The 24,578-nt window shown below is 53.2% G+C and overlaps 1 protein-coding gene across 1 annotated transcript in view; it reads left to right on the top strand.

Annotated features, from left to right (window-relative positions):
* Positions 1-16,862, top strand: part of LOC119104759 (fibrous sheath CABYR-binding protein) — an 86,832-nt gene extending 69,970 nt beyond the window's left edge. The window contains exons 8-12 of the mRNA XM_037228479.1: positions 3,908-4,000; positions 6,556-6,672; positions 8,297-8,383; positions 8,803-8,931; positions 16,008-16,862. Of these exons, the coding sequence (XP_037084374.1) occupies positions 3,908-4,000; positions 6,556-6,672; positions 8,297-8,383; positions 8,803-8,931; positions 16,008-16,015 (434 nt within the window). The 3' untranslated portion in view covers positions 16,016-16,862. The remainder of the gene's footprint in view (positions 1-3,907; positions 4,001-6,555; positions 6,673-8,296; positions 8,384-8,802; positions 8,932-16,007) is intronic.
* The last annotated feature ends 7,716 nt before the right edge of the window (positions 16,863-24,578 follow it).

Here is a 24,578-nt window from a genome sequence, read left to right as displayed (position 1 = left end):
GTGAGTTTAGAGTCGCTAGGCTGAGTTACCGAGCGCCAGTATACCAGGAGGTACCGGTTAACTGACAATATGGAGGAAACATAGGTTAAGTCGGCAGTGCCCGACGTTTCAAACGTGGTGTGTGATTTAGTCGTGGTCATAAAGCACAGCCCGAAACGTTGAGTTCTGTCCATATAACAAATGTTTGCCCTATAACGTTGTCAAGCCAGTAACTCTTGGAATATTGAAATGCGATAAGTCAGCATAAAAGCTCTGAACTTATAACGCGTTACTTCTATGGGCCGTTTATGATTTACGTTTATGCTCACGGGCAGTTGGCAACAATGACAGGATATGTTTTTCTGAAGGAGAGCATTGCATGAACTCTTTGCGATAAGTCTTGTTCTTTAATGAATGTTAGCCTTGCAAAATGTTTCGAGAAAGCTGCCGTGTCAGTCACGAAACATCGATAAAAAAGTCTGTGACATCCATGAGGCACAACGCTATTCCGTCTTGACCAGATATTTTTTTATAGAAATCCAGATTATGTGATTCCGGTAAGAAGAGCATGATAAGAAAAACCCTCGCTGTGAGAAAGAGCATGACCACCTGCCAGGTGTCTCAAGATTTGTTGGGCACGAAGGGTGCGCATCTTGCTCTAGCGGATTTCCAATCATTGACGACTTTGTACGTAGGAGGTGTTTTGGACAGCAGAATAGGATTGGGGATGGAAAAGTAGCTAAACAAGCTGCTTTTTCTCTGCTGGATGCATTTATATTTGTGTGAGGACATTTTTATTCCGCTGCCCCTAGCACCGGCCAGTCGGGAAAGCGCCCATACAATTATGGCTCATTTAAGCTGGGGTGCCTCGGTCAAAACATCCTTGTACAGTTGCTAAACAAGTCCGGCAAGGAAGTTAAATGAAAGCCGGCGATAACAAGCTCATGACACAACAGAAAAAGACAGAACGCTGGTCAACGAGCATATTCTGCATCAAGAAATTCATGGGAAAGCTGTGGTTGCGTTATTCGCAGAAGAAAGCGAATTAGAAACATATTAGCCTTGTATGGTTTTGAACTAATCCAATTTATAAGAATAGTAAATCGATGCCTCTCACTTCCCATGAACAAAATCCGCGGTCAAATTGCCTCTGGACGCGGTTTCAGGGAGATTCCCCTCTGTAACACTGATGGCTTTGGCTTGGGTTATCATCGCCCATGTTCCGGCTTAGGCTTTGTCGCTGTTAATCACGTACTTCAGCGGGTTACAAAGCGGCCTCCGCACCTGTGACGTGCTGTGAAGAGATGCAGGTGACAGGCGACGGCTTGGTCATGGTTTACGTCATGCTCAGGACCTCGTTAACCCGTGGTGTCGCCGAGAGTCGGTTATCCAGAGAAACGAGTTCGGGTGGTCGTCGGTGGAAGCTAAAGAACGGCTGGTGTTGCATCGAGCTGTTTCTCGGCAGGCACTCGGAACACCTTTCCCGTTGACATTTTCACTGATGCTTATTTAGGGGGACTAGAACACGTTGGCTTCCTGGCCGGAGCAGTCGGCCTCCGACCCACCCGTCCCTGCCAGATGTCCACGCCGCGCGGTCGGGGCGATCCACCCGTCAACCCGCACCGCCTCGCTTCACCCCGTTGACCTCAGCATCGGAGCTGCCAGATTTGTCCGCGGTACTTTTCGGCGGTAGTGTTCGACGGTGGTGTTCGGCGATAGTGTTCGGCGGTAGTGTTCGGTGGTGGTGTTCGGCGCTAGTGTTCCACGGTAACTAAAAAAAAAAGATCACTAAAAAGATAGCAAGCCACATGCACGCGCAATATGTACGTGTCATAAAACGGCATTGCATGTTTTCGATCTTTTATTTGTACGTGTCTACCCGTCTTCTTACTTTGTTTTGTCCCGTGCATATAAATTGCATGTCATACCTTTCACGAGAGGTGAGGCACCTCCCTCAGGCCTACCATGAATGTCCGTCCCTGCCCAACAGCATGTGTGGAATTCCCATACTAAAACGGGCTTTTGATTTTTTATTGCACTATTTCAAACAGGTCTTAGCCGCACAAAGGTTTGGCCGCATTTTTCTGAACTATAACATAGTGCTTATGAGCGCCATAGAGAAGGAGGTGACCTGAAATTATAATCTGCTGCCGGTGGCTTCTGAAGAGGTCCCGGCTGTGCAAGAGTCTGCGTGTCTGCCGCCGATGACGTGGGCGGTAGTCTGCGTGTCTGCCGCTGATGGCTTCTGAAGAAGTCTTGGCTGGGTGGTAGTCTGCGTCTCTGCCGCCGATGACGTGGGTGGTAGTCTGCGTGTCTGCCGCCGATGGCTTCTGAAGAGGTGCCGGCTGTGCGATAGTCTGCGTGTCTGCCGCCGATGACGTGGGCGGTAGTCTGCGTGCCTGCCGCCGATGGCTTCTGAAGAGGTGCCGGCTGTGCAATAGTCTGCGTGTCTGCCGCCGATGACGTGGGCGGTGGTCTGCGTGTCTGCCGCCGATGGCTTCTGAAGAGGTGCCGGCTGTGCAATAGTCTGCGTGTCTGCCGCCGATGACGTGGGCGGTAGTCTGCGCGTCTGACGCCGATGACTTCTGTAAAGGTCCCGGCTGGGTGGTAGTCTACGTGTCTGCCGCCCATGGCTTCTGAAAAGGTCCCGGCTGGGTGGTAGTCTGCGTGTCTGCCTACCTGTCCCTCACATCGTCCGAAGTCGCGCCGTCTCCCCTTGTCGACGTGTCCGTCCGCGTGTTCCGGCCCACTGAGCTGACCTCTGCGCCCAGCCCTCTAAGAACACGCCGGTGACACGCGGACGCCCCGCGAATGCAAGGTCTCCGCTCCCCACGTCCGGCCGCCAGCGACGCTGGGGGGAGGGGAGGGCGACGACGGGAGGTGAACGTTCCCTGGCGCCTCCGACTTGGAGACACCTGACATGACGGCGTCCGCAAGGCCAAACATAATAAGCCGTTCTCCTCTTGTGACAGCACCAGTCTAGCCGCCGCTCTCGACGACCGCCTTTGGCCTGGCCGGCTGCCAAATCTCGCTGGCCGCTGCCAAATTCACTATTTTAAAATATTCACCGTTGCCGGAAAATGGCGGCGCGGCGGCGGCGGGGATAGGGGCGCGTTTAGCGGAGTTTTGCGGCGGGCGGGCGCCTCTAGCGACGGCGCAGGGTCGTCGGCGGCGGCGGCGTCGGAGGGAGTTGGGACCGGCGCCGTTTTTTGCCGCCGCCAGTCCGTTCCGCGGCCTCCGGCCGGGCCAGGACCTCGCCCACCTCAAAATTTTGCTCTTGCCGCACCGCCTCTTCTTTCACCCTCTCCTTCGCTGCACCCTGTCGTGACCTCCGCACTAGACGAAGCTGAAACCTGCGGAGTGATTTGGTCGTTTAAACGGCATAACTCGGCCGCGGGCGCTGGAAGTGCGCTTTTTGTGAGCAAGGAGTAAAAAAGGGACGTTTTTTGGGCTCGCTCGATAACGTCTGTCAAGTTTTTTGGTAAGGCTTGACTCGGTAGTGAGGAGCGTCTGTGTTTTGGCGTTGACTCACCGCATGACGTGTGGTTGGGCTTTTTTGCCTTTTGTCTGTTTGCGTCGTCGGGATGCAGTTTCAGTGCAACGCCTGGTGTGCATTTTCATGTTGCATTGAGCACGCATTTTTGTTGGAGTTATCGATGACGTCATTAAATGTGCACTTCTGGACGCAGCTTGTGTGTAAGATTATGTTCGCTCCGCCTATTTAATGGCATCATAGGCTTTGGTTGAATGCTTCCGTTTGCTCTAGCACCGCAGTGCTAGCGGCTGTTTTAAACCACCGCCTAATGCTTGATTTTGCCATTTGATCTTTGCTTTCGCCTTGCCGTGTTGCCTTGTACCATTCGCGCCCTGCCCGCAGGCACCGGCTCTCACTGCCTCCTGAGTCGCTAACCTTTGGCTCATTTTACAGTGGACGGGCATGATTCGGACGTAGCGCAAGAAAGCCCGCTGTACAGGGGCGGCCACATACCGTCGCGGCTTTTCAGAAGCCTCGAATACACTGGTAACTGCCCAGCTATCTACTACGGTGTAGGGGAAACCGACTGCATGGTTTGGTGGACAAGTGCACGGACGTGGTGGTGGTGGTGGGTGTTGTCAGTGCCCTGTTATCCCATGTGTTCAGCTTGGCAAGGCTTGGACGGGGCGGCAAGAATATGAGGCAGCCATGTCGCTCTGGTGAGAAACTTTCGCGGCACCATAAAAGATGAGCTATGATATGGCTTTTGGCTGAGCGGGGAAATGCAGCGTGCATGTTTGTGCGTGTTGCGTCTGGGGTTCAGGCGTGGCAGGGACAACTGGTCTGTATAAAATGAGAAGGACTCAGCCTGATTTATGATTCGCCCTCTGAAAGGCAGACTTCGTATGCTAAGAATAGCTTAAAAGGGGTAAATGAAAAGAGAAATTGGATGACGAAATGAAATTTTCAATTTTACCCGACGTCATCGTGGAACAGATGCGGTGTCGTGTTGAACAGTGTTGCCGCTTGGCCCAAGGGTGGGTTTAAGGGCGCCGCAGTGACGCATGCGGGTAGTCGTTTCTGCAAACGAATTACTGTTTTAGGTCCGCATTTATTTCCGGTCGTTTCTCGAAACTGGTTTGCATAACTCTGCCCTGAGTTGAAGTGTGGAAACTGAGTTGCAGGACCGGCCTTGACTCCATCAAGTCTTGATTCCTGATTTTTTATTCCATTCAGTGTGTACCCGGGGGTGTGTTGAGAGCGGCCGAGAAGGATGCGATTGTCCCTTTCAACTCCGACGCCAAGCAATTCCTGATTCATGTGATGGCGCAGCGTTGCCTTTGCACGCACTTGCGTCAAACTGTGAGGATGAAACATGCTGAGTCGCGGGGGGTAGTTTGGCCTCCACAGATGTGACAGAAGTCGCCGGAGAACAGAAGAAGCAGCTCTGGTGCCAGTGACATGAAAATAACTCAGCTGCGCCTTTGATGTTCGGAAAGTTTGCGTTAAATGGGATCCTATGGCATTCTTACGCTCCGCTGTAGGACAGGTGGTGGCACCTTGTCTACGTAGGTATGTAACTCAGGCTAAGGCTAAAGTTAGAGCAAAAATCCTTGGAAAAGCACAGTTACGGGAAGGTTTGCATATTTTGTCAGCTGTTTTTTTTTTTAGTCTAGGTCTTAGTTCGCAATAGCATAGGTATCCTTCTTAGTTTCACTTTACACAGTTGAGGTCTATTAAAGAAGGAAGGTCTTTTAAAGTGAAGCACTGTTAAGTCTTAAACACATGCTTGCGGCGTATGTTGGTATGCGTGTACGCTCATTTCATTCCAGATTTGTTTTCGCGATTATCTCATGAAAACGTCGTGTCACTGAAGCAGAGTTACCTGTGGTTCGTGCGCCTGCGAGGGTGGCTTACCATCGCGCTGCCTCGTGGTTCGTCCGAGGAACGCTTGTCACAGGGGCGCGTATGCCAGCTGGCCCTTTTTATCAGGCCGTGACATTGGTCGCTGACGTATGAGTGGTAAATCACTCGAGCTCGATACGGTTGATCATGGCCCGCCGAAAACGTCGGAACGCTGATTCGGAACCTCGTACCGTTTGGCCGATCTTCGGGCAGCGCCCGTGTTCATGATTATATGGCGGCAACCGTGACGCTAGTGTGATGTGGTCAGCAGCCGGGCGACACTGGTATGCTGCAGGTTCGAGCCTGGGTACCGACCAAATTTGTTGTGTGTTACATAGTATTTGGCATTTTGCGACAGCTTATGAGTATTTCCAACTTAAGTAAACGGGGAACTAGATTGCGCTGTTCAATAGTCTGCTGTTTAGTATGGACCGGCGTTGTGACATTGGCGTCCGGGCATGTCAGGGTGGGGGGGGGGGAGGGAAGGGAGAGCAACTGAAACAAACCTCGTGAGTATTTCCGGTCCGTAAATTTACTTTGATTCCGAAACGATAGTAATTCCGCTTTTTATGCAGTTTTTGGACTTTGCGTCTTCCGGCGATTATTGCAATTCAGTTTGATTTGTGGGAAACTTTCCAAGGTCCAGGATCATCAAGAAGAGTATTATTGGATACTTTTTTGGTTTGTGAGGGTTGTCCTTTAACTACGCTGCTGTTTGTTGTTGATACGCCCTGAATTGTTCTCCTGGGGGATGAAGTAGGGAGTTCCGTAAATATTCAGTGGAGCATGCTATTCGTAATGTAACGTCTCTCTGGTAAAAGCTGTAGACAAACACACACAAACCGCTTGGCGCATTTTTCCTATTTATAGACACCAAATTGACTTACTAAGGCAGTTTGTCAGCTTCGTCTATTGCCGTTGTAGCCATAAGTTGGACATTCTGAAACAATTAAATGCATTATTTTTTGTTCAAATCCAACAGCCAAACAATAATTCATCACATCAGCCCAGTATCATTCTTAGCTACACCCGCCATCATCGACCTTTCATTTGTAAAATCTGTTTAATTTCCGTCGCAGACAGTTTTTCCCCGAGTACAGCAACGCCACCTCCAGGAGCAGAATTTCCAAGCACGAACAGCGTGGTCAAACCCGGGCGCCCTCTGTCGGCAGTTGACGGTAACTTTTTGTCGACAGTTGACGGCGACACAGAGACGTATCTCCACTCAGAACCGGACCCCAGATACCGCGGAGCGCATATACCCTCAAAAACCTTCCGAATCCTACAGGCGGCGACTGGCGAAAACGTTGGCGGTAGGCCCGCATGTGATGTGCTGCCATCTGTTGCCAACCACAAAAGCTGAGCTTTGGGCTGCGGCCGATACAACTGTCGGCCTGCTTTGATGTGCGCTTGGCCGGCTGTCGTTGCCTCGGCGTTTGGCGAGAGTGACGTGTGATAACGTGATTGGCTGCGTGACAGTTGTCAGGTTTACCCGTCTCCATCTTCCGAGATGACGTACGAAGCCCAGCTGTCGGCGTTTGGCGTGACAGTATTTCTAATTGACTGCATTCTAGTTTAACTTAACAATTTGTATTTTGCCACCCCTCGAACTCAAACTGGGTTAGAGGGCTGCGAACAATTGTTTTTTCCAGTTTTCACACGTTTCTTTTCAAACTCGGAGAGTCGGATCTCCGCACCATCCCCAAACGAAAGGGATATAACACCCGTACAAGCAAACTAAGTGTTTTGTGGCTGATTACACTTCAGTCAAACTTCCTTTTCCAGTTAATCGGATACAAAAAAATAAAGGTAAAAGGCACGAAGGGCGCAAATCCCGGGATGAAGAAATAGAATACCTGACCACATGGCTTGGGCTCGCCTGGCTGCATGCTGAGCATGGAATGCAGCCTCACGTCTTGTCTCAAAGACAGGCGCCGACTTTTCAAACCACCGTTTTCTGATAATCAAACCGCGATATGTGTTTTGTTTCTGCGAAAATCATTTTTCACGAGTTCCGTCGCCTGTTTATTCAATGCCGACGTTCTTACGCGTATGACTGTCTCTATCTGATTTATAAAATGCATGCTGTGAATGGGTTGAAGTGATGCTGTTGCGCTGAGTGTGAATTGGCAATGCTTTGTTTCCCTGTGAATTATGCCTCCGGTTTTGTTTAAAAATTCCCATTGTTGTTTGGTTTTACCCCATTATTTGATCTTTCTACAACCGTGCCCAATGGTCCTTTGAATCACAAACTCACAAACTCTTTTCAAAAATGCGCGTGACATTGTCATTCGACTTACTGCCAACTAATTTGTGATAGCAGGCCTTGTTTGTTTGCTTACCAAGGGATACGAGGAATCCGCTTCCGTTTTCCTAGCACCGCAGCTCTTCGTGGACTTCAGAAATCGTGCCCGCCGTTACTTCCGTAATTTCTACGGAATAATTAGCACTGCCATTGTAATGTGCACGTTTCGCTCCCAGACATGCCCTCTGATGCTGGAATGTACGCGTGTTGCTCCCAAACATGTCCTATGACCCTCTGCTAAAGCCAATGATTATATGGCGTGTCCCTTATCTGGTCACACGAATGGGCTTCACGTGTAAAAATATGATATTTCAACCATTGAGGAAAGGATAGCGATTATCTCCAAAGCTCCCTCTCAGAACAAACTGAACAACCTGGTTGGTTGAAGTGCTGTCTTTTTTACATTGACTATGTCCAAGCTCAATAACATCTTCAATCATGACCCTAAAATTCAGTTGGTGACCTCCCACCTGTGGGAGACTACCAGCATACATAGTCGTTCGAGGTCAGTCTTCGAGGTCAGAGAGGTCCGTCTGCGAGGGCGGGAGTGTCCGATGCCTCCGTGCACTCCCCTGAGCGGTGCGTCCTCCCTGGAGGCGTGCTCGGCGCCTGACGAGCGTCCGTGCCGACAGTTTCAGGAGGCACCGCGCCGCCGTCGAGGATCGGCGGTCCCGGCCAGGGCCGCGCCGTTATCGTCAACATGAGGCCCGGCCGGCCAGGTCAGTCACGAGGTCTGGCACAGGGCCGGCCACTGAAGTCACGTGCTCCGGGGCAGGACAGATTGCGGGAGTCACGTGATCTGGGACGGTTGAATTGCGTGAGTGCGTCGGTCTGGAACGGAACAGTAGACGGGACTCCCGCTGCCTGAGGCGGAGGGTGTAGGGCCGGGTAGTGTTCTGGGACGGTGGAACCCGTGCACCTGGAACGGATTGGATCGTGGAAGCCGTGTGGCCGAGAGCGAGATCAGAAGCTGGGAAAACCCTTGGCACTACGTGGGCAGGGACGACAGGTGGACCTTGTTAGAATATAAGGCGGCTGCTATGAGCGCAGGCTTTCGAGGCAGCAGGGCGGCACGCGCCCCAGCCCTCTGTGACGGTGCTGCCACCTGTAGTGACACTCGCGCTGTGGCCGCTTCCAGGTGGAGTTGGCGGCGCCCCCACATCTTCCGGCCAGCAGGGGGCGCCGGCACCGATGAAGAAGTACCAGGGCAGTCAGAACCCGTCTCGCAGTTTTAGGGCGCTGCAACAGGTGACCGCGGATCAGCAGGGTACGTACTGGGTGGTGCTGCGGGAAGCTGAGGTTTTGAATTCGCCGGTAGATGGCCGTGCTGTGATGGCGTGATATGTATATGACCAGGTAAGTTTGTGGTGTTATCGTACTTAAATGGTATTACAGCGTGTTAGTGTCCCGCTGAAATTGCCCCAACCCAGTGCGGTCTTTTTCGTTTGTGAAGTAGTGAGTCGTCTCACTGCATGCAGACTCCACCAGAGCTTCATTGAGCTGTTTTCATTTAGGAGTGACTTCTGCGGTGAACCGTCCTGATTCCTCATCCACTGCTGCGCCTTGTATTCCCGAAACGTCCTCAGCGTGGCGCATTGCTACCATCAGCCAGGAGCTGGCTTCACAGGCACTCTAGTGGGGGAGATCCGCTGGAGCACCAGCACAAACCCCAGAGACGGGCCCTGTGCGGAGTGAGGCTCGTGAACAGGAGCCTGCCACGATGGCCCCGTCATCTTTCGTCATCTGTTATCTGGCATATGTCGGTCGTCCACACAACTCGTCCGCCCTCTTAATCCCATAGCCTTAAAATGGTAACTTCTGGCCGAAAGGGATGTGATCTCCCCTCCCCCGCCTGAATAGCTAACAAAGACTCGATTTTTTTTTAAATGTCGGCATCCAAGAACTGTACGTAGATGTCACGGCAGAAAACCTGTGGCGACAGCCGACAGGCGTTATGCTCCAAATCGTTTTTATCATATTCTATTCATCGGCTGACACTGTCAACATGAAAGCAACAAATTAGGCATAGCTGCGCTAAAAAATTATGTCTAAGATGATGGTACGAAAGTTGAAGGAGAAGATATTTTCAGCGTCGCGCTCCGACTGTTGGCTAGAGCAGTGCTCCGCAAATGCCGACGACAAGCAGTGCGCTCATATTTGTATGCATCAAATAAGCTGGGAGAAGTTGCACAGGCATGAGTGCGTCCTGAAGAAGCGACGATAAAACTGCATGCAATGTTCTTCTGTTCATGTGTTTCGTTGTTCTCCAAAGCCTCTCGGAAGAGGTTTCCACTTTGTGCTGGCAGCAAGAATTCCTTCAAAGCACCCCACGTGAGCTCTTTTGCGGTTAAAAAAGCTGCTCCGTTTTCTATCCTGTATAGCTCAGCGTGCTCTCTCGAGTATCCCTTGTGATGCATGATGCCACGCTTTCTTTCATTTCTTACGGCTTGGCAGGGGGTGGGGCTTCACTTTCACATGCTTTTTGTAGTTTTCTCCTTTGTCTGAGGCAGCTTCTCCGGTCGCCTGAGTCTGTTGCTGTGGGTCTGGGACTGCTGTGCTGATCGCATACTGACACTATGAGTTTGTTCGAGCCATGCGCCCCGGAGAATCTCCCATCCTCCGCCGACCCTAATACCACCACGGATGCCGAGCCCTGTCGCTTGGCCAATGGACGGGAGGTCATTCGGCTCGCTTAGCCAATAAACGGGAGGTTGTCCAGCTCGCTTGACCAATAAACGGGAGGTTCTTCAGCTCGCTTAGCCAATAAATGGGAGGTTCTCCGGCTCGCTTGGCTAATGAGTGGATGGTTCTCCAGTAGCTCTATCGCTCGTGACAAACGCTATCTCTTCTCTGCCGTTGATCTCGCGCGGCTGCGCTATTGATCTCACGCGACCAAATCTCACGCGGAACGGGGCCGGCCGCTGTAGGATCGCTGGGTCTCCTCCAGACGCGTCTCGCTGTACACACGCTGCTTCTCTCCCCTAGAGCTGGCTCGGTTAGGCTTGCCGGCGGACGCCTCTGCGCCGGCGCGGCCGCTGCGCGCCTCCCTCCTGCTGGACGCTGCCGCCGCCCCTGCCGCCCCTGCCGCGCCTGCCGCCGCCGGCGCTGGTGCCGGCGGGCGCCGGTACGGGCGCGCCACCTCGTCCCGCCTGTCGCGCCTGCTCGCCGAGCTCAGCGCGCCTGGAGGCCGCACGGCGAGTCTCTCGAGCGTCAGCAGCGGCTTCGAGGAGCTGAGCAGCGGCGCGAGCAGCAAGACCGCCTCCGAGGCGTCCGACTGCGACGGAGAGCTCTCGCAGGATGAGGAGGCGGCACCGCCGGCCGCCAAGCGCGGCTCCGACTCCAGCGACGACACTGTCGTCGAGCGACGGCCGACGACGGCGACGTCACGCGCCGTGGCCGACGAGTTCGGCGATGTGTTCGACAGCATTTGGTCGGCGGCAGACGAGAAGGACGCGGGCGCGAACGACGGCGAGCACCTGTTCGGCGAGAACAGGGAAAGGCTGTTCGATACGTGGCTGGCTAACCTGGAACGAAGGAACAAGCGGCTGACGGTGCTGGAGCCGATAGCGCCCGTGTCGGTGGCGGTGGACGAGCCGGAGGGAGGGAATGTGCTCGCGAGATACGCGCTGGAATGTGTGAGGAGGGAGGAGGAAAGTGTGGAGGCGGAGGCGGCTGACAGGGAGACGGCGAGGGGAGGTGGAGTTGCGGTGGAGGAGAGGGACAGTGGATGTGAGCAGAGCACGCGCGCAGGAGAGGCGCAGGGTGGAGCGGCGAGCTGTGAGACGGTTACCGTGCGACTCGCGCCGAAGATAATCGAAAAGCAGGACGTGAATGTAAGCGTCAAACTTAATGTCAGAAAGCCTCCTGATGTACGCAAATCGAATGGTGAAGTGAAGCCCATGGGTGCGAGAAAAGAAAATGATATTAAAAAGTGTGAGGGAAAAGACAGTGGCACGGGCGCTAAGGTTTCGCCCAGCCGACAAAACGGACGGGATTCTGACGAACTGCTTAAACAGCATTATTCATCGGATAAATCTGTCACTAAGCAAGTTGAGTTAGACAATGGAGAAAAGGTCGAAGTTAAAATGCGGAAAAAGAAACTGAAGAGTGATGGTAACGGATCTGGAAACAGGAAGTCCAAGAAGATCAAGCCGAAGAGTCTGTGCAACCCAGAGACTCGCGATACCATTGAGACTGGTAAGTCCGGTGATGGGAAACAAGTTATCAGTGCCGCTGAGCCTGACGACAGTGCAGGTAAAACGCTGTCAAAACAGCCGACCAAGGAAGAATCGGTTGTAATTGCTGACGGTAAAATTACGGCAAAACTGCGCAAGACTAGCAAAGAGGAACAGAACGACAACATCTCCGCCGTGAACGCCAAGCGAAACACGATCGCCGTGCCGCCCAGCACCAAGGTCAAAGTCGACTTGCCGAGCCCTACCGCCAAGCCCAAGCCGGAGCCGCCTCGGCGGGGTCACGTGACTTTCAAGTCGGCGCTGCGCTTTTTCCAGGAAAATGCCACTGTGGGCTCTGACCCCGAGGCAACTGACTTATGTCCGGACAGCGACGATTCGCCGGAGCAGCAACAGATGTCGCCACCGTCGCCGCCGTCCCGGCCGCAAAGTTGCGCGCTGCCCGCGCCGCCGCCGGCGGCGGCAGTGGCGCAGCCAGGCGGCACAGTGCGAAGGTCGCCCAGTCAGTATGGCCGGACGAGCAGCAACTCGGACGTGGGCGGGAGGCGGGGTGATCGAGCCACGCCCCGGCAGCGCGCCGCTGTGCACGCCCCGGCTCCTGGCGCCGCCGCCGAGCGCGTGGCTCCGCCCCCTCCTCCGCCGCCTCCGCCTCCTCCACCGCCGCCGCCGGTGCCTGTGGCTACATCGCCGTCACCAGTCAAGACAGTAGAATTAAGCGTCAAGCGAGAACAAGTCATTAGCGAGCTACGAAATGGCAAAGTGGCAGGCCGAAAGGCGGGCGAAAACAGCGTCGACAAAGCACCCGCGCGGCCGTCAGCAAACGTCCATTGCGCCCGGGCGAAGACAGATGGCGCGCGGGTGGCCGGGCGGGTGGCACGAATCGCCGGGAAGGATACCGTGCTGGCGGAGTTGCAGGGCCTGAACGAGGGTCGCCTGGCTCGGCCCAATCGACCCAGCGCCGCGCCGTCCAGACTCTTCCGCAAGCTGCAGACGGCATTCAGCGATGGGGCGGGCGGAGGCGGAGGCGGAGGCGGAGACGGAGACGGAGACGGAGACGGAGGCGGAGACTGAGGCGACGGAGTGTGAGAGGCGTTCACCGAACGCATCCGTCCGTACAGAGCCCGGCTCGACTCAGGGAGCGAGCTTGTCCAGACGGGAGCTTTCGTCCAAAGGCAGCCTGTCCACCGAGTCGGGCTTCTCCGAGGACGAGGAGCTGACGCCGTCGGGAAACCAGCCGACGTGCGAGGTCACCAGCCCAGTGCCGCCATCTGTGATCGTGAACCGTAATTAAAACAGACTTGCTGGCGCACATTTGCGGCCCAGCTGATACTAGCAGCATTGCTGTGATCCGCCGGAGGGCTGGATTGCAGATGGTTTGCTAACATGGGATGTTTTGTGCTGGTGCTGGGCTTGTTTGGTGCTGGTGCTGCTGGTGCGGGTATTTGTGACCTTTGTCGGACGCATTACTCGCCTTGTTGTTATGCGCTGATATTCTGTGAGAAATTCGGATTATTCCAACCGCAAGGAAGTGTGTATGATGCTGTCGCAAGCTTTTGTTTGTGATTCGCACTCATTTCCCTATCTTGCTTTGTGTTTGATCTATTGCAAGACTACTGCCCAGCCCTATACTGCCTATTTATTGTATGCGGTTGATAACGTGCTGTATTTTTGTATAAAGCTTTCCGCTGCCCCGTGTCTCAACTGCAAGCTACTTTCCGAAACTCTGAATCACTTCCTAGATGCGACCTTCAAGCCTTGCTTTGCCTCCTACTGCGATCATTGGAAACACTTACAGTGCGGCTCTGGAACACCACAAGATCCTCTGGTAAATCGTGTATTGTGTCAGGATGACCGTGTACGACACAGAAGGCGGTATGAAACTGCGTCGAAAGATCGCGACTTGAGTCTCCGCAGGCTTCTGCAGTGGGGGTCCGATATCAGGAAGTCCGGAGCCGCGAGATGCCCACGTTCAGAAGCACGTGGCGCTGACCGGACGCGACTGCGTAACATTCTTCTAGAGCAAACACAAATGCAGCTACGCTTGTTTTTGCTGTAACCGATCCCTGGCTATACCACGGCCGGCTGGAGTACGAAGCTGCTCCTTGGCTTATGGGAGTCTGGGGATCAATTAAACGGCAGATTCAACAGCTCACATTTAGTCGACTATTCCCTGGTGCGGGGCCGCACTGACCGATGGTATTTTAAAACCGATTATGTATGTATATATATATATATATATATATATATATATATATATATATATATATCGATGGGATGTGTCGGACTAGTGCAAAATATATTGGGGACCTCTGGCCCTGCATAAGAAAAAGTAAAGTACAAGAACACGTATCCCATCCTACCAAAACAGCTCCTCTGCGCTAGCGGCTTGCGGCGACTGCCTCCTTGCCGCGATTGCTTCCAGTGCCAGTGCTGAATGGATTCGGGAAAAGCCAGGGTTGCAAGGGGACCGTTCCATTTACGACTATCGTCGAAAACCTTAAAGATGAAGCGATGCTGTTGAACAGCTTTGTCAGCACACGTTTTAGAGGCATTATTTAGCATCGCAATCGAAGCCTCTGAAACCCTAATTACCAAATAGCCAACCTCTAGGAATATACTCACAGCGTCGGATTACAGTGGAATGACCACATGTCACATGGTGGAGATGAAGACTACTCTCCGCTCCGTGACATGGATCTGTTCGGGATCGTTTTTCAAGCCTCTGGAGTGGCAGGGGAACGGTTGCAGTGAGCCTCGACGAAAGATGTCCGCGTCTAATCGCACGTGACGTTCGCATAAAAACAGGCAGTTACGGTGCTACGGAAAATTAAGGATGAATCGGCCAAGCTACTCGTTGTGTTTGACCAATCAGACGCCCGCGTGGCATTGTTGGCCAATCAAACGCCCGCGTGACATCGTTGGCCGGTCACAGCGCCGGAAGGATGCACATTGATATTTGTGGCCGGGGTAGTGTTGGGCGTCCAATGGGAGCAGTCCGAGAGAGCGTGGACGTGGGAAACGTCCACGTGGGAAACAGCCACTGCTTTCGGATAGGTGGCCGCTGGCTCGGTGGAGTCACGGAGGAAGTTAGGTTTGCGAGATGGAAGACCTGGGTGGTGTCTGGCTTTCAAGGATACCGACAGTACGATTGAGTGGCAGAGACGTACTGGCTTTACCTGAGCATGGTGTGTCAGCTTGACCAAGGCGCTCCAAGACATCAAGGCAATGCAGCAAGACATGCCGGTGGTGCATGAAGACATCCAAGCGGTGCAGCAAGCCATCCAAGTGGTAGTGGTATTTCTGTTGCCGGTAGCTTGCCATGCCACGGTGACTCCATCAGTTGCAATTGCAGTTGCAATTGGCTTTTTGCAATGTTGCGATGCGAGCTTGTGAAATGGTGCGAGCGGAAACAGCGCAACTCGGCGACGTAATTGGCGAGTGCTTACCGCCTTCGGCTTATGCGTGGAAGCCCGGGTTCGACTCTCGACCGCGCCGTGGCTGCTGATTGCTAACGCTGCTGCCGCAGTCGCTGGAGCTTTAAAACAGCGTGTGTGATGAAGTGTGGCGCGTTCCAATAAAAGGGAGGAAACAGCAGAGCTGTGATTGGCAACCGGGGTACATCAGGGGTCAATTGGCGTAAGCTGGCGCTATAAGCTGGCGCTTACAGGGCAAGACGGGAGGACAGGCCTTACCCGTTAATTTTTCTTGTACGCTGCGGTACCTATGTACGATTCCTATGTGCGGTACATATTCCTATACTATACCTTTATACGATGCGGTCGTCAGTTTAGTGTTGAACCCGTTTTCCGTACAGCTGGTCACTGACGAATGAAAGAACCCGCTCGCGTTTGGTGGCAATTCCACCAGTGGAGCGTCACACATTTGGCAGGATGGATAAGGGCACTCGCGTACTTCCAGCGCTTCTAAACTGTTGGCATGCATTGGAAAATGAGCGTATGGTCTGTGCCACTTTATGCACTGGACACACAGAGCCATGTCGGAGTGTGTGTGCGTGTGCGCGTGCGTTTTGATGCGTGGGACACGCAAGAGTTACGGAGCGGGACGCAAGTGACGACAGGACAAAAGCTCACACGCGGCGCGGATAGCGTCGACCCATGCCGCACATAACAGCATTTCGTTTTCCCCTCAGATTCGTGAAAGCCGTCCCGAAGCCTAGCCTGCGTTCAGCAGCGAATCCGGTCCGAACCAGTTTCATCCGGATTGCCGCTGTTCTGCGCAGCAGATAGGCACGTCTACCACAGCGATGACAGGAACGGCACAGCGACGGCCGACATCACCGATTAATGTGCTGCTGGCTTGTGTTGAATCACGGTGATGTCCCAGGTGACGTCACGCGCCCCAGTGACGTCACGCGCGACGCGCATTGAAAGAGCTGTGAGGCGGACAGACATCACGAGATTCCCGGGTGATGCGCGCGTGACGTGCCAGCGTGTGTGAGCGTGCCTCCACAGTCGCGCGGATTTAACCCAGCTGCGAAGGACAAGGGCGGAGGCGGCTCTCCTGCCGTTTCTCCGCTGTGAAGAGCTGGGCGTAAGCTGTGCGTGACGTCACGGTGATTAGGCGTGATCAGCTGCCGTGTGCGGTGCTTGAAGAGCGGCCGGGATGCAGTCAGCAGCTTTCGTCAGCAAGATGATCCTCTGAGCAACCACTGTGCTATTGAGATGTCCTTCGCCTTTGCCGGTGCGTCTTTCGCCGTTGTGTTTGCGTGGTAGTTGTTAACAGCCAGGCACAGGATGTGCATGTGTTGCAATTGGCCAAAACGGTCAGCCAATTTATCGCTAAGTTAATGTACAGGAACCATCTTGCGCCAGTGGCCGATCACGGGTCACGTATGGTCACACTGAGGAATGTTATCAATGCTCCTACGATGAGATTTTCACTTACTGGGAAGTTCTTGTCCGGGCACGAGGATGCTCTCCTCGCAGGACCCAGGTCAGACGTCTGCTAAGTACTAACCGAAGCTCAATAAATGGATAAAACGCGATTGATGGTTTTCTCGTTCGGCGTCTTTGGGTGAAGCACATCATTATGAGTCTGCACACGCAAACGCACACACACACGCACGCACGCACGCACGCACGCACGCACGCACCCCCCCCCCCCCCCCCCCCACACGCACACATAGATCTAGATAGAGAGAGAGAGAGGGAGAGAGAGAGAGAAAACGGTAGACAGACCACCTCTTCGCCTTCAGCATCAAATGAAACCGTCGTCCACATCGCGGTTGTAGTAGCAAACCCCTCAGCTAGAAGCTATCGTAGTCCCTGTGGGAGCGAAACTCTTAGCTAGAAGCTATCATCGTCACTGTGGGAGCGAAACCCTTAGCTGCAAGCTATTGTCATCTTTGTAGGAGCGAAACCCTTAGCTGCAAGCTATCGTCGTCACTGTATGAACGAAGCCTTTATCTGGAGGCTATCGTCGTCACTGTAGGAGCAAAGCCCCTTGAACGCACGCCGACGCTTACAACCCAAAACCACAGCATTAGATATTTCCTAATCGTACAGAACTAATATCGGGTCAGAGATAGGTTTCTGATACGGTTCATATGCGGATCAGGGAGGTGTGTGTTACGGGAGAATACGAACCTGATGTGGTCAAAATAGATTTGCCTGCTCGTGCGCGAAATTAAGTCTCCTCCCACCCCCCTGGCTGACCAGCCGCCTGGTGCCTCCATAGACGTAGCACAATGCTGCCTTCCCTCTCCCTCTTCTATCCCATCCCCACAATCAACAGTTGAATTCCGTCCCCCAGACATGCACATTGCGTAGTAATCAGTCTCCATCCGCAAGCGTTTAAGCCCCGGCTGGTCGCCGGTTGAAACCGCGATTTATTCTAAATCACTCAGTGATCCATTCGGCGTGGGACAGGGTGTTGATGATGATGATGATGCTGATGGCGACGATGATGACGATGTCGATGATGATAATGACGATGACGACGATGATGATGGCAATGGTGATGACAATGATGATGGTGGTGGTGGTGGTGGTGGTGGTGGTGGTGGTGGTGGTGATGGTGGTGATGATGATGATGATGATGATGATGACGATCACGGGTGTCCGCGTGCGCCCCGTTCCTCCCTAGCATAAATATCCCCCTAGATGTGAGGAGGTCTGCGCGGTTCGTTGAGAACAGTAGTTGAACCCGGGAGTGACCAATCCTGTGGTAACTTGATGCCTGGCTGAGCGCAGTCAGCAGATACCTGTAGGTACTCCCACAACATCGACCATCTTAAAAAATGACGGGTATTCGGACGTGAATTGTTATCGGACGGCACCACTCAGTTTGCACCTTCTGGTGCACTCAAGGTCAACTATCAGAGTGACAATGTTTCTGGAGAAGACCTCTCGATTGAACATTGTCTTGGGAGCTGCAGCAGCAGACATTCGGAGCGTCCAAGTCCATGGGTAAGTGACAAGCAACGTTGATCCCGATTCCTTTGAATGGTCTTGCACCGTGTGAACCTGGCTTCTTGAAATGATGGACCAGATCCTCCGGGATCTGGTCGAGCAAGATGGCGGGTACGTGAGCACACTTCTCTGCCAGTGGAACCCTATTCGAATGGCCCAACTCTTCGCAGTAGTTTGGTAAGTCCTGTCAGGCGCCTAATTTTCAGGCACCCAGGATAAGAGATCAGCTGACCATACCCCCCCCCCCCCCCATGTCCGATTTGCGGGCACTCAGGATCAGATATCAGCTGACACTACCTCCTCCCCCTCCCCCTAATGTCCGACTTGGCCTCCCCCAACGGGGAGTTAAACCCCCTCAACCCTCTTGGGCCAAAGAACGAGCAGGGTAGTATAAAGGGAAATCAAAATTATCTTTTTTAAAGAAGGCTTCTACTAAGTGTTTCACAAGAAAAGAACAAAGAAAGTGAAAACTGCGATGTCGTGTTCAGTGGCAGGCAGCTGATTGAGCTATTCACGCTGTAAAAACTCCGCGTATTTACTGTGTTTACTTGAGCATTTATTTTGCATGGTGCATGCATGTTTTTAATTACACGATTAATATGCCTTGTTGACTCTGAAATCGTTTTGTGTCATTGTCTTGATGTTTTAGCATTACTAAATGATGTTTAACATTCACGGATTGAATGATTTTTTGTCGTTGTCCCGTGCCCTCTCACTCTTGCTTGCAACTGTTCTTGGTCGTCTCGAGATCTAAAAAAGTTCAATTTTGGTGCGTTTTGTTTTGAAAACTGCACCTGTTCGGCCAGTCATGGGCTCCTTCGGAGCCTGTGGGTACCTTCGGGGCCCAAGGGGGGCCTGACCCCGTTCCTCCCTCTGGACCCACCTTTGAGTGCAGTACCGGATTAAGTTAGGTGACTAGGGCCCCTCAACTTGGGCTCCGATCAAGCCGTTCTGACTTTGAAAGGAAAGAGCCAAATCCGAAAAGAAACCCGTTTGTTGGCGTATGTTTGGGGCAGGTTTCGTCATTTTCACCGCCTAGCCTCCCCCCCCCCCCCTCCCCCGCCGCCTTATTTTGCGAAACTACGCCACTGCCACCCAGAGATGTTTCGCCAGGGTTGAAGCTTCCTTAAAATGTTTTGGGGATTGGCTGAATAGCGAGAGAAGGCTCAACCTACCCTAAACTATTTCAGGGGCGGATCTAGCCTGGAGTTGTTTTTTTGGGAGGGGCCAACCGTTCGTCGCCAGCTCGCTGGTGTGGTATCCGAGGTCCAGTGCATGGCGCCTCTCGCGAGCACCTAGCAAGGACACCATTCAAGCAACGACATGCTTTTGAATTTTCTATATACAGTAGGCATGTTTACAAAGCTCGTAACATACGATATTACTTTCAAGAGTCAACTGGTCAGATGGGGTTTACTGCAAATGGTGATCAGGGTGACAAACGGTGAAACAGGGTGATCAGGCCGGACAAAGGATGATTCTAGTGGCTATGGAGCGTGGTGGTAGCTGCGGAGCGGCTGTGGCGGGCGGGCACACCGGTGAGCCGCGCTGCGGAACGAGATGAATGATGAGTCAGTCAGGAATCAGGATGCGATGTCAGTTTGAGAAGAACAAGGGGTTGACGTGACATTCAAATGATGTTGGTGGCGGAACACTGAGCGTAAGCGTAAGCGACCACTGCTGCTGCCGGAGATGAGACCAATCTATGAAGTGATATTATACGTAGGACTGTTTTGCAAGGGCCAACGGCGTGAGGACATGAAGTAAGGGAAAACTCGATCAGGGGAAGTACTGATAAACGCTATAACACTATAACGAGAACCTTCAAGTATTCAACGCATAAATTTCGCGCACAATTGTTGTGATGGGTAACATGTTCTGTTCGGCACCTTTTACGCAACATGTGATGTTAACTAAATATTGTGAAGTTTTGGGAATGCTTTCGGGGGAGGGGCCAAAATATACTCACAGAGCATTTTGGGGGCCATGGCCCCATGCCCCCCCCCCCAGGATCCACCTATGAAATATCCCAAAAATGGGTTAATGACCAGATTCGATCCAACTTCATCTCAAAATTGGGGTAGGGAGGCCTGACATCAAGTTGGGGAAGAGGGGGGGGGGGGGGGGGGAGGACGAGACACCTCCAGCTGAATAAAACAAACTACACCCCCGTGTTTTGCTGCACTTTTCAAGCCCAATGTGAGCATCTTGTAGCCAATACGAAACAGTTCACATTCAAGAACATTTAAAGCCGAATTTCTATTGCAGCCGATTACAGGTAACACTGCCGCATCGCATTAAGTCAGAAACGAAGTCACCGAAATTGGGTCGCATTGCTTGGAGCTACAGCTGTAGCCAACACGAGGATGCTGTAATTTGGAATGAGAATCGACTTTGCCGGATTGGATGCCGGATGAAACCGGATTAGGTACCGAACCCAAGGGTATGCCGTCTCATGATAAGAGCTTTGGCGGGAAAGTGTAGTAACCGGCACCGGGGAATTAGAAAAATGTCGCATGTGTGCATTGATATATTATATTGATGTATTTATTGATATATTGATATATTATATTGATATATTGATATATTGATACATGTGATATATTGGCTTGTGTGTAGTCATAAATGTATGTATAAATTTATATTCATTTTTGATATTTATTATATAAAAGCTCATATATGAATGTATATGTACCTATGTGTATATATATGTATACATCATCTATATGTACTTTACACGACAAAATTTCAGGCTAAAAATGTTGGCCTTTTCCGCAAAAAAGCAGCAATGGTGAACTGTTTTTGGTACCAAGCGTAGAGCGATGGGATTCAAAATTTGTAAAGATAGCGGAAGTTCATTGCATTATTAGATATTAGACGCGAAATTGCACAACCAATACGATGGTGTGATTTCAGATTTTCTGACTTTCATAGATGTGGAGTCATTTAAGATAAAAGCCTTCACAACTCAAATTCGACTTGTTCTAGAAAATTTAAACCATGCACAGAAATTCTTGCGCCTTAATGCGCACACAAAATAAACCAGCAACTTTCATTTTGTAATTCTCTCTCCATGTTTAACACCCTTTAGACGAAGCGACAATTTTTGGACATTGGTCCAGAAAAGCGATATAGATCATACGAAATGACAGACGATGAAACCCCAAGTAGAGGTTAATGAGAGGCAATAAAAGATCATACGCGTAATGCTAGTTCTGGAAGTTATCTAAATGAGATGTCGTTCAATCGTTATATCTATGTTGACGTTATATCCAATCAACTTTTAACAGACTTGTCTTATCTGCCTAGCACGGTATATGGCGCAGCTGAGACGTAAATTTAATACGAGGGTTCACCGCGTTCACCGTACTCGTTATTGATACATCACTGTGCAGATATTACCATGGCTCCGCGTTGTCATTTGATTGCTAGCTATGGCGCCGAGTGGGTGGGCGTGGTTCCTTGGGCGTAATTATATTGAAGTGGCAATATAAAATCAAACAGCTGAAAGGTCTGCCCTTTTTCAGCCCTTTCCCCCGTCAGGTAAAAAGTTAAGCATGTAATATCGCAGGTACCAGGTGATCAAGTTAAACAAAATGATCCCAAATATGCAGCTTACTATCCCCCTTTGTGGCACAGTTCTGTCTGCCCCAAACACATTGTTAGTTGTTTTCCATGGCTTATAGGCAGACATGAAAGCCAGAGTGCTGTTAGCTGTTGCAATATCAGACCTTTCAGCATTTTAGCAGTTTTGTTTACGTGATGTTGCCATAAAAAATACATATTTGGGATTGTACAGTTTTGTGTGAAACCTGCTTGCATGATGCATGTAAGTAGCATGCGATTAGTCCTCACAGTTACTGTTTTCCTTATATTTGTCCCGCTTTGTCTTTTTGCTCACTTTGTCTTTATTAGACATAAATGTGGTGTGCTGTGCCCAAGCAGCATGCATTTGCCCAGTTTGAATGCTGTTGTGATTTGATTGAAACTATGGATGTTTCAAATGATGAGTGATCCTTTACAGCTAAAAACTTTCACTTGGTCATCAAATTTAGCATTCAACCACAGCTACTCTTTTTATATTTGTGTTAGTACCTTGTTTTCTTTCAAGTAAGGACAAGTATGTATCATAGGAGAGAAGTGTCTGATTTTTTATGAGAGCAAGGTTCTTTCATCAGACAACACTCCTGTTTACAGCCCTCCACCATCTGCCATGATTGTGGTGGACTCAGTGCCAGACCCTGTGCCACACCGCCTGCTGCGCCTGACCGGCTCCATCCGTCAGTGGACCTGCCCTGCTCAGCACGACATCGTCATTAACGGCCAGCCATTCCTGGTCCAGGGGCAGCGCTTCATCGGCTGGCTGCCCCTGATGCCAGGCTGGAACGCCGCCTCCCTGCGCGTCGAATGCCGCCGATGCCGCCTTCGCTGCGCGCGTGCGCTCCGCCTGCTCTGCCAGCCAGGCGGCGGTACGCACCGCGTGCAGCCGACGCTGCTCGTGTGCGCAGACGGCGACGGGTCCATCCGCTCGCCGCCGGGGGAGGATGGCAGCCGGGCGGGCGCCGTCGCGCGCGTCTGGACCGGCGCCCTGCTCCTGCAATCGCTGTTCGCCGACAAGCTGCGCGAGCACTTCCCAACGCGACCGGCGCGCACCTTCGCGCTCTGCAACTCGGTGTTCACGCTGCGGCTGACGATCTCCCGAGCGGAGGCGCTCGCGCTCGACCAGCGCGCGCTCTGGCGTCGCGTCGCGGCCGAGCTGCGCCGGGCACCCTTGGATCTCGCCACCACCAAGGTGCTCGCGTTCCTCGCGAGCGCCGGCGGCCCGCGCGTTGAGGTGTGGCAGGGCGCCGGCGGTCTGGCGCTCTGCAGCACCGAGAGCTTGTTCACGTGGCCGCGCTGGCCGGCTGACATCCCCGCGTGCTTCGCCGACACACGTCCCGGCCGGCGGTGGCGGCGACGCGGACGGTGCGCCGCGCGGGGTGCGCTTCAGCGCGACGCTGGGCGCCGCCGCGCACGAGTTGGGCCACACTCTCGACCTCGGCCACGCCCAGCACGGCCTCATGGGCCGCGCCTACGACCAGCTCTGGCGCTACTGCGTCTTGCCGCAGGCCGAGGGCGTGGGCGGCGCGCTGGCGCGGTCCCCGCCGGCGTCGCTGACACTGCCGGGCGGCGGCGGCGGTGGTGAGGGGCTACACCGCTGCGACGCGGCCTGCCACGCGCACGCCGTCGCCGCGTCCCCCGCGCCGGCGGACCTGACCTTCCTGGACCCGGCGAGCGCGGCGCTAGCGTTCCACCACGCGTGGTGCGCCCCCGACCTGCCGGACGGGACAGACGGCGGCGGCGGCGCCGCAGGCACCGGCGCAGCCGCCGGGGGCAGCGAGAGAGACGGCGCCGGAGGACGTGGCGACAGCGCGGTTCGGATCTCGTCGACGCTGGTCGTCATGTCAAGCCGGCCGCTGCGCGTGATCGTCTGCAGGACGGCGGACGCCGCCGCCCGCCTCGTCGCCTACCGGCTGCTCCACGGACAGGAGACGCGGCTGGAGCTGGGGCCGTGGCTGCGGGCGGCGGTGGCGCGGCTTCGCGGCGGGGCGGCGCGGGAAGAGGCGGTAGAGGATGGTGAGGAAGAGCTGCTGACAGCGGCGGGAGAGCCGTGGCGCCAGACAACGAACGGGCAACGGGCATCGGGCGACGAGGGGCCGGAGGAAGAAGCGGGGAAGATCACTGGGGAGCAGCGGGAGAAGGGGAACAGTAAACTGCGTGAACAAAATGCGGATGATGAAGGTCAAGCAGCTGATGGGCTTCCAGTGCAGCCGCGCGGGGAGCATACAGGGCAAGTACCTCACGAACTTCGTAGACAAGCCGCGGACGAGACTCAGGAGTGGTCGACTGAAGCGTCTCGCGGTCAGGCAGGTACTTTGCTCGCTAACCAAGCGTGTGGAGAAGAGCAAAGGGATGAAACTGGAAGCCTCCAGGGCCGAACCTCCTGCGACACGTCGGAGCAGGCAGATGAGGAGGTCCAGGGACCTTTCGATGAGGAGCCGAAGGAGTTCACAACAGATCTTTTGCCGGAGTCCTCCTGCGTCCAGTTTCTTGTTTTGGCTGAGAATGATGTGGGTGGTTTGGGGAAACTGACGTTTCAGCTGTGATGTGCTTGACCAAGTCCTTTTGATCTCACGTTGGCATGCTTTGTTTGTGAGATAGGTGTAAATCAGATTTGATCATGGCATAGGGAGAACGAAATGTCAGTTTCGCCGAAACGTGGACTGTTCTCAATTCAGCTCTGGGAGACT

The sequence above is a fragment of the Pollicipes pollicipes genome, unplaced genomic scaffold, assembly GCF_011947565.3.
Source record: "Pollicipes pollicipes isolate AB1234 unplaced genomic scaffold, Ppol_2.1 Scaffold_6052;HRSCAF=7182_pilon_pilon_pilon, whole genome shotgun sequence".
Classification (NCBI taxonomy): domain Eukaryota; kingdom Metazoa; phylum Arthropoda; class Thecostraca; order Pollicipedomorpha; family Pollicipedidae; genus Pollicipes; species Pollicipes pollicipes.
Note: the sequence above shows the minus strand (reverse complement) of the source record. Positions and strands in the feature narration are given on the sequence as shown.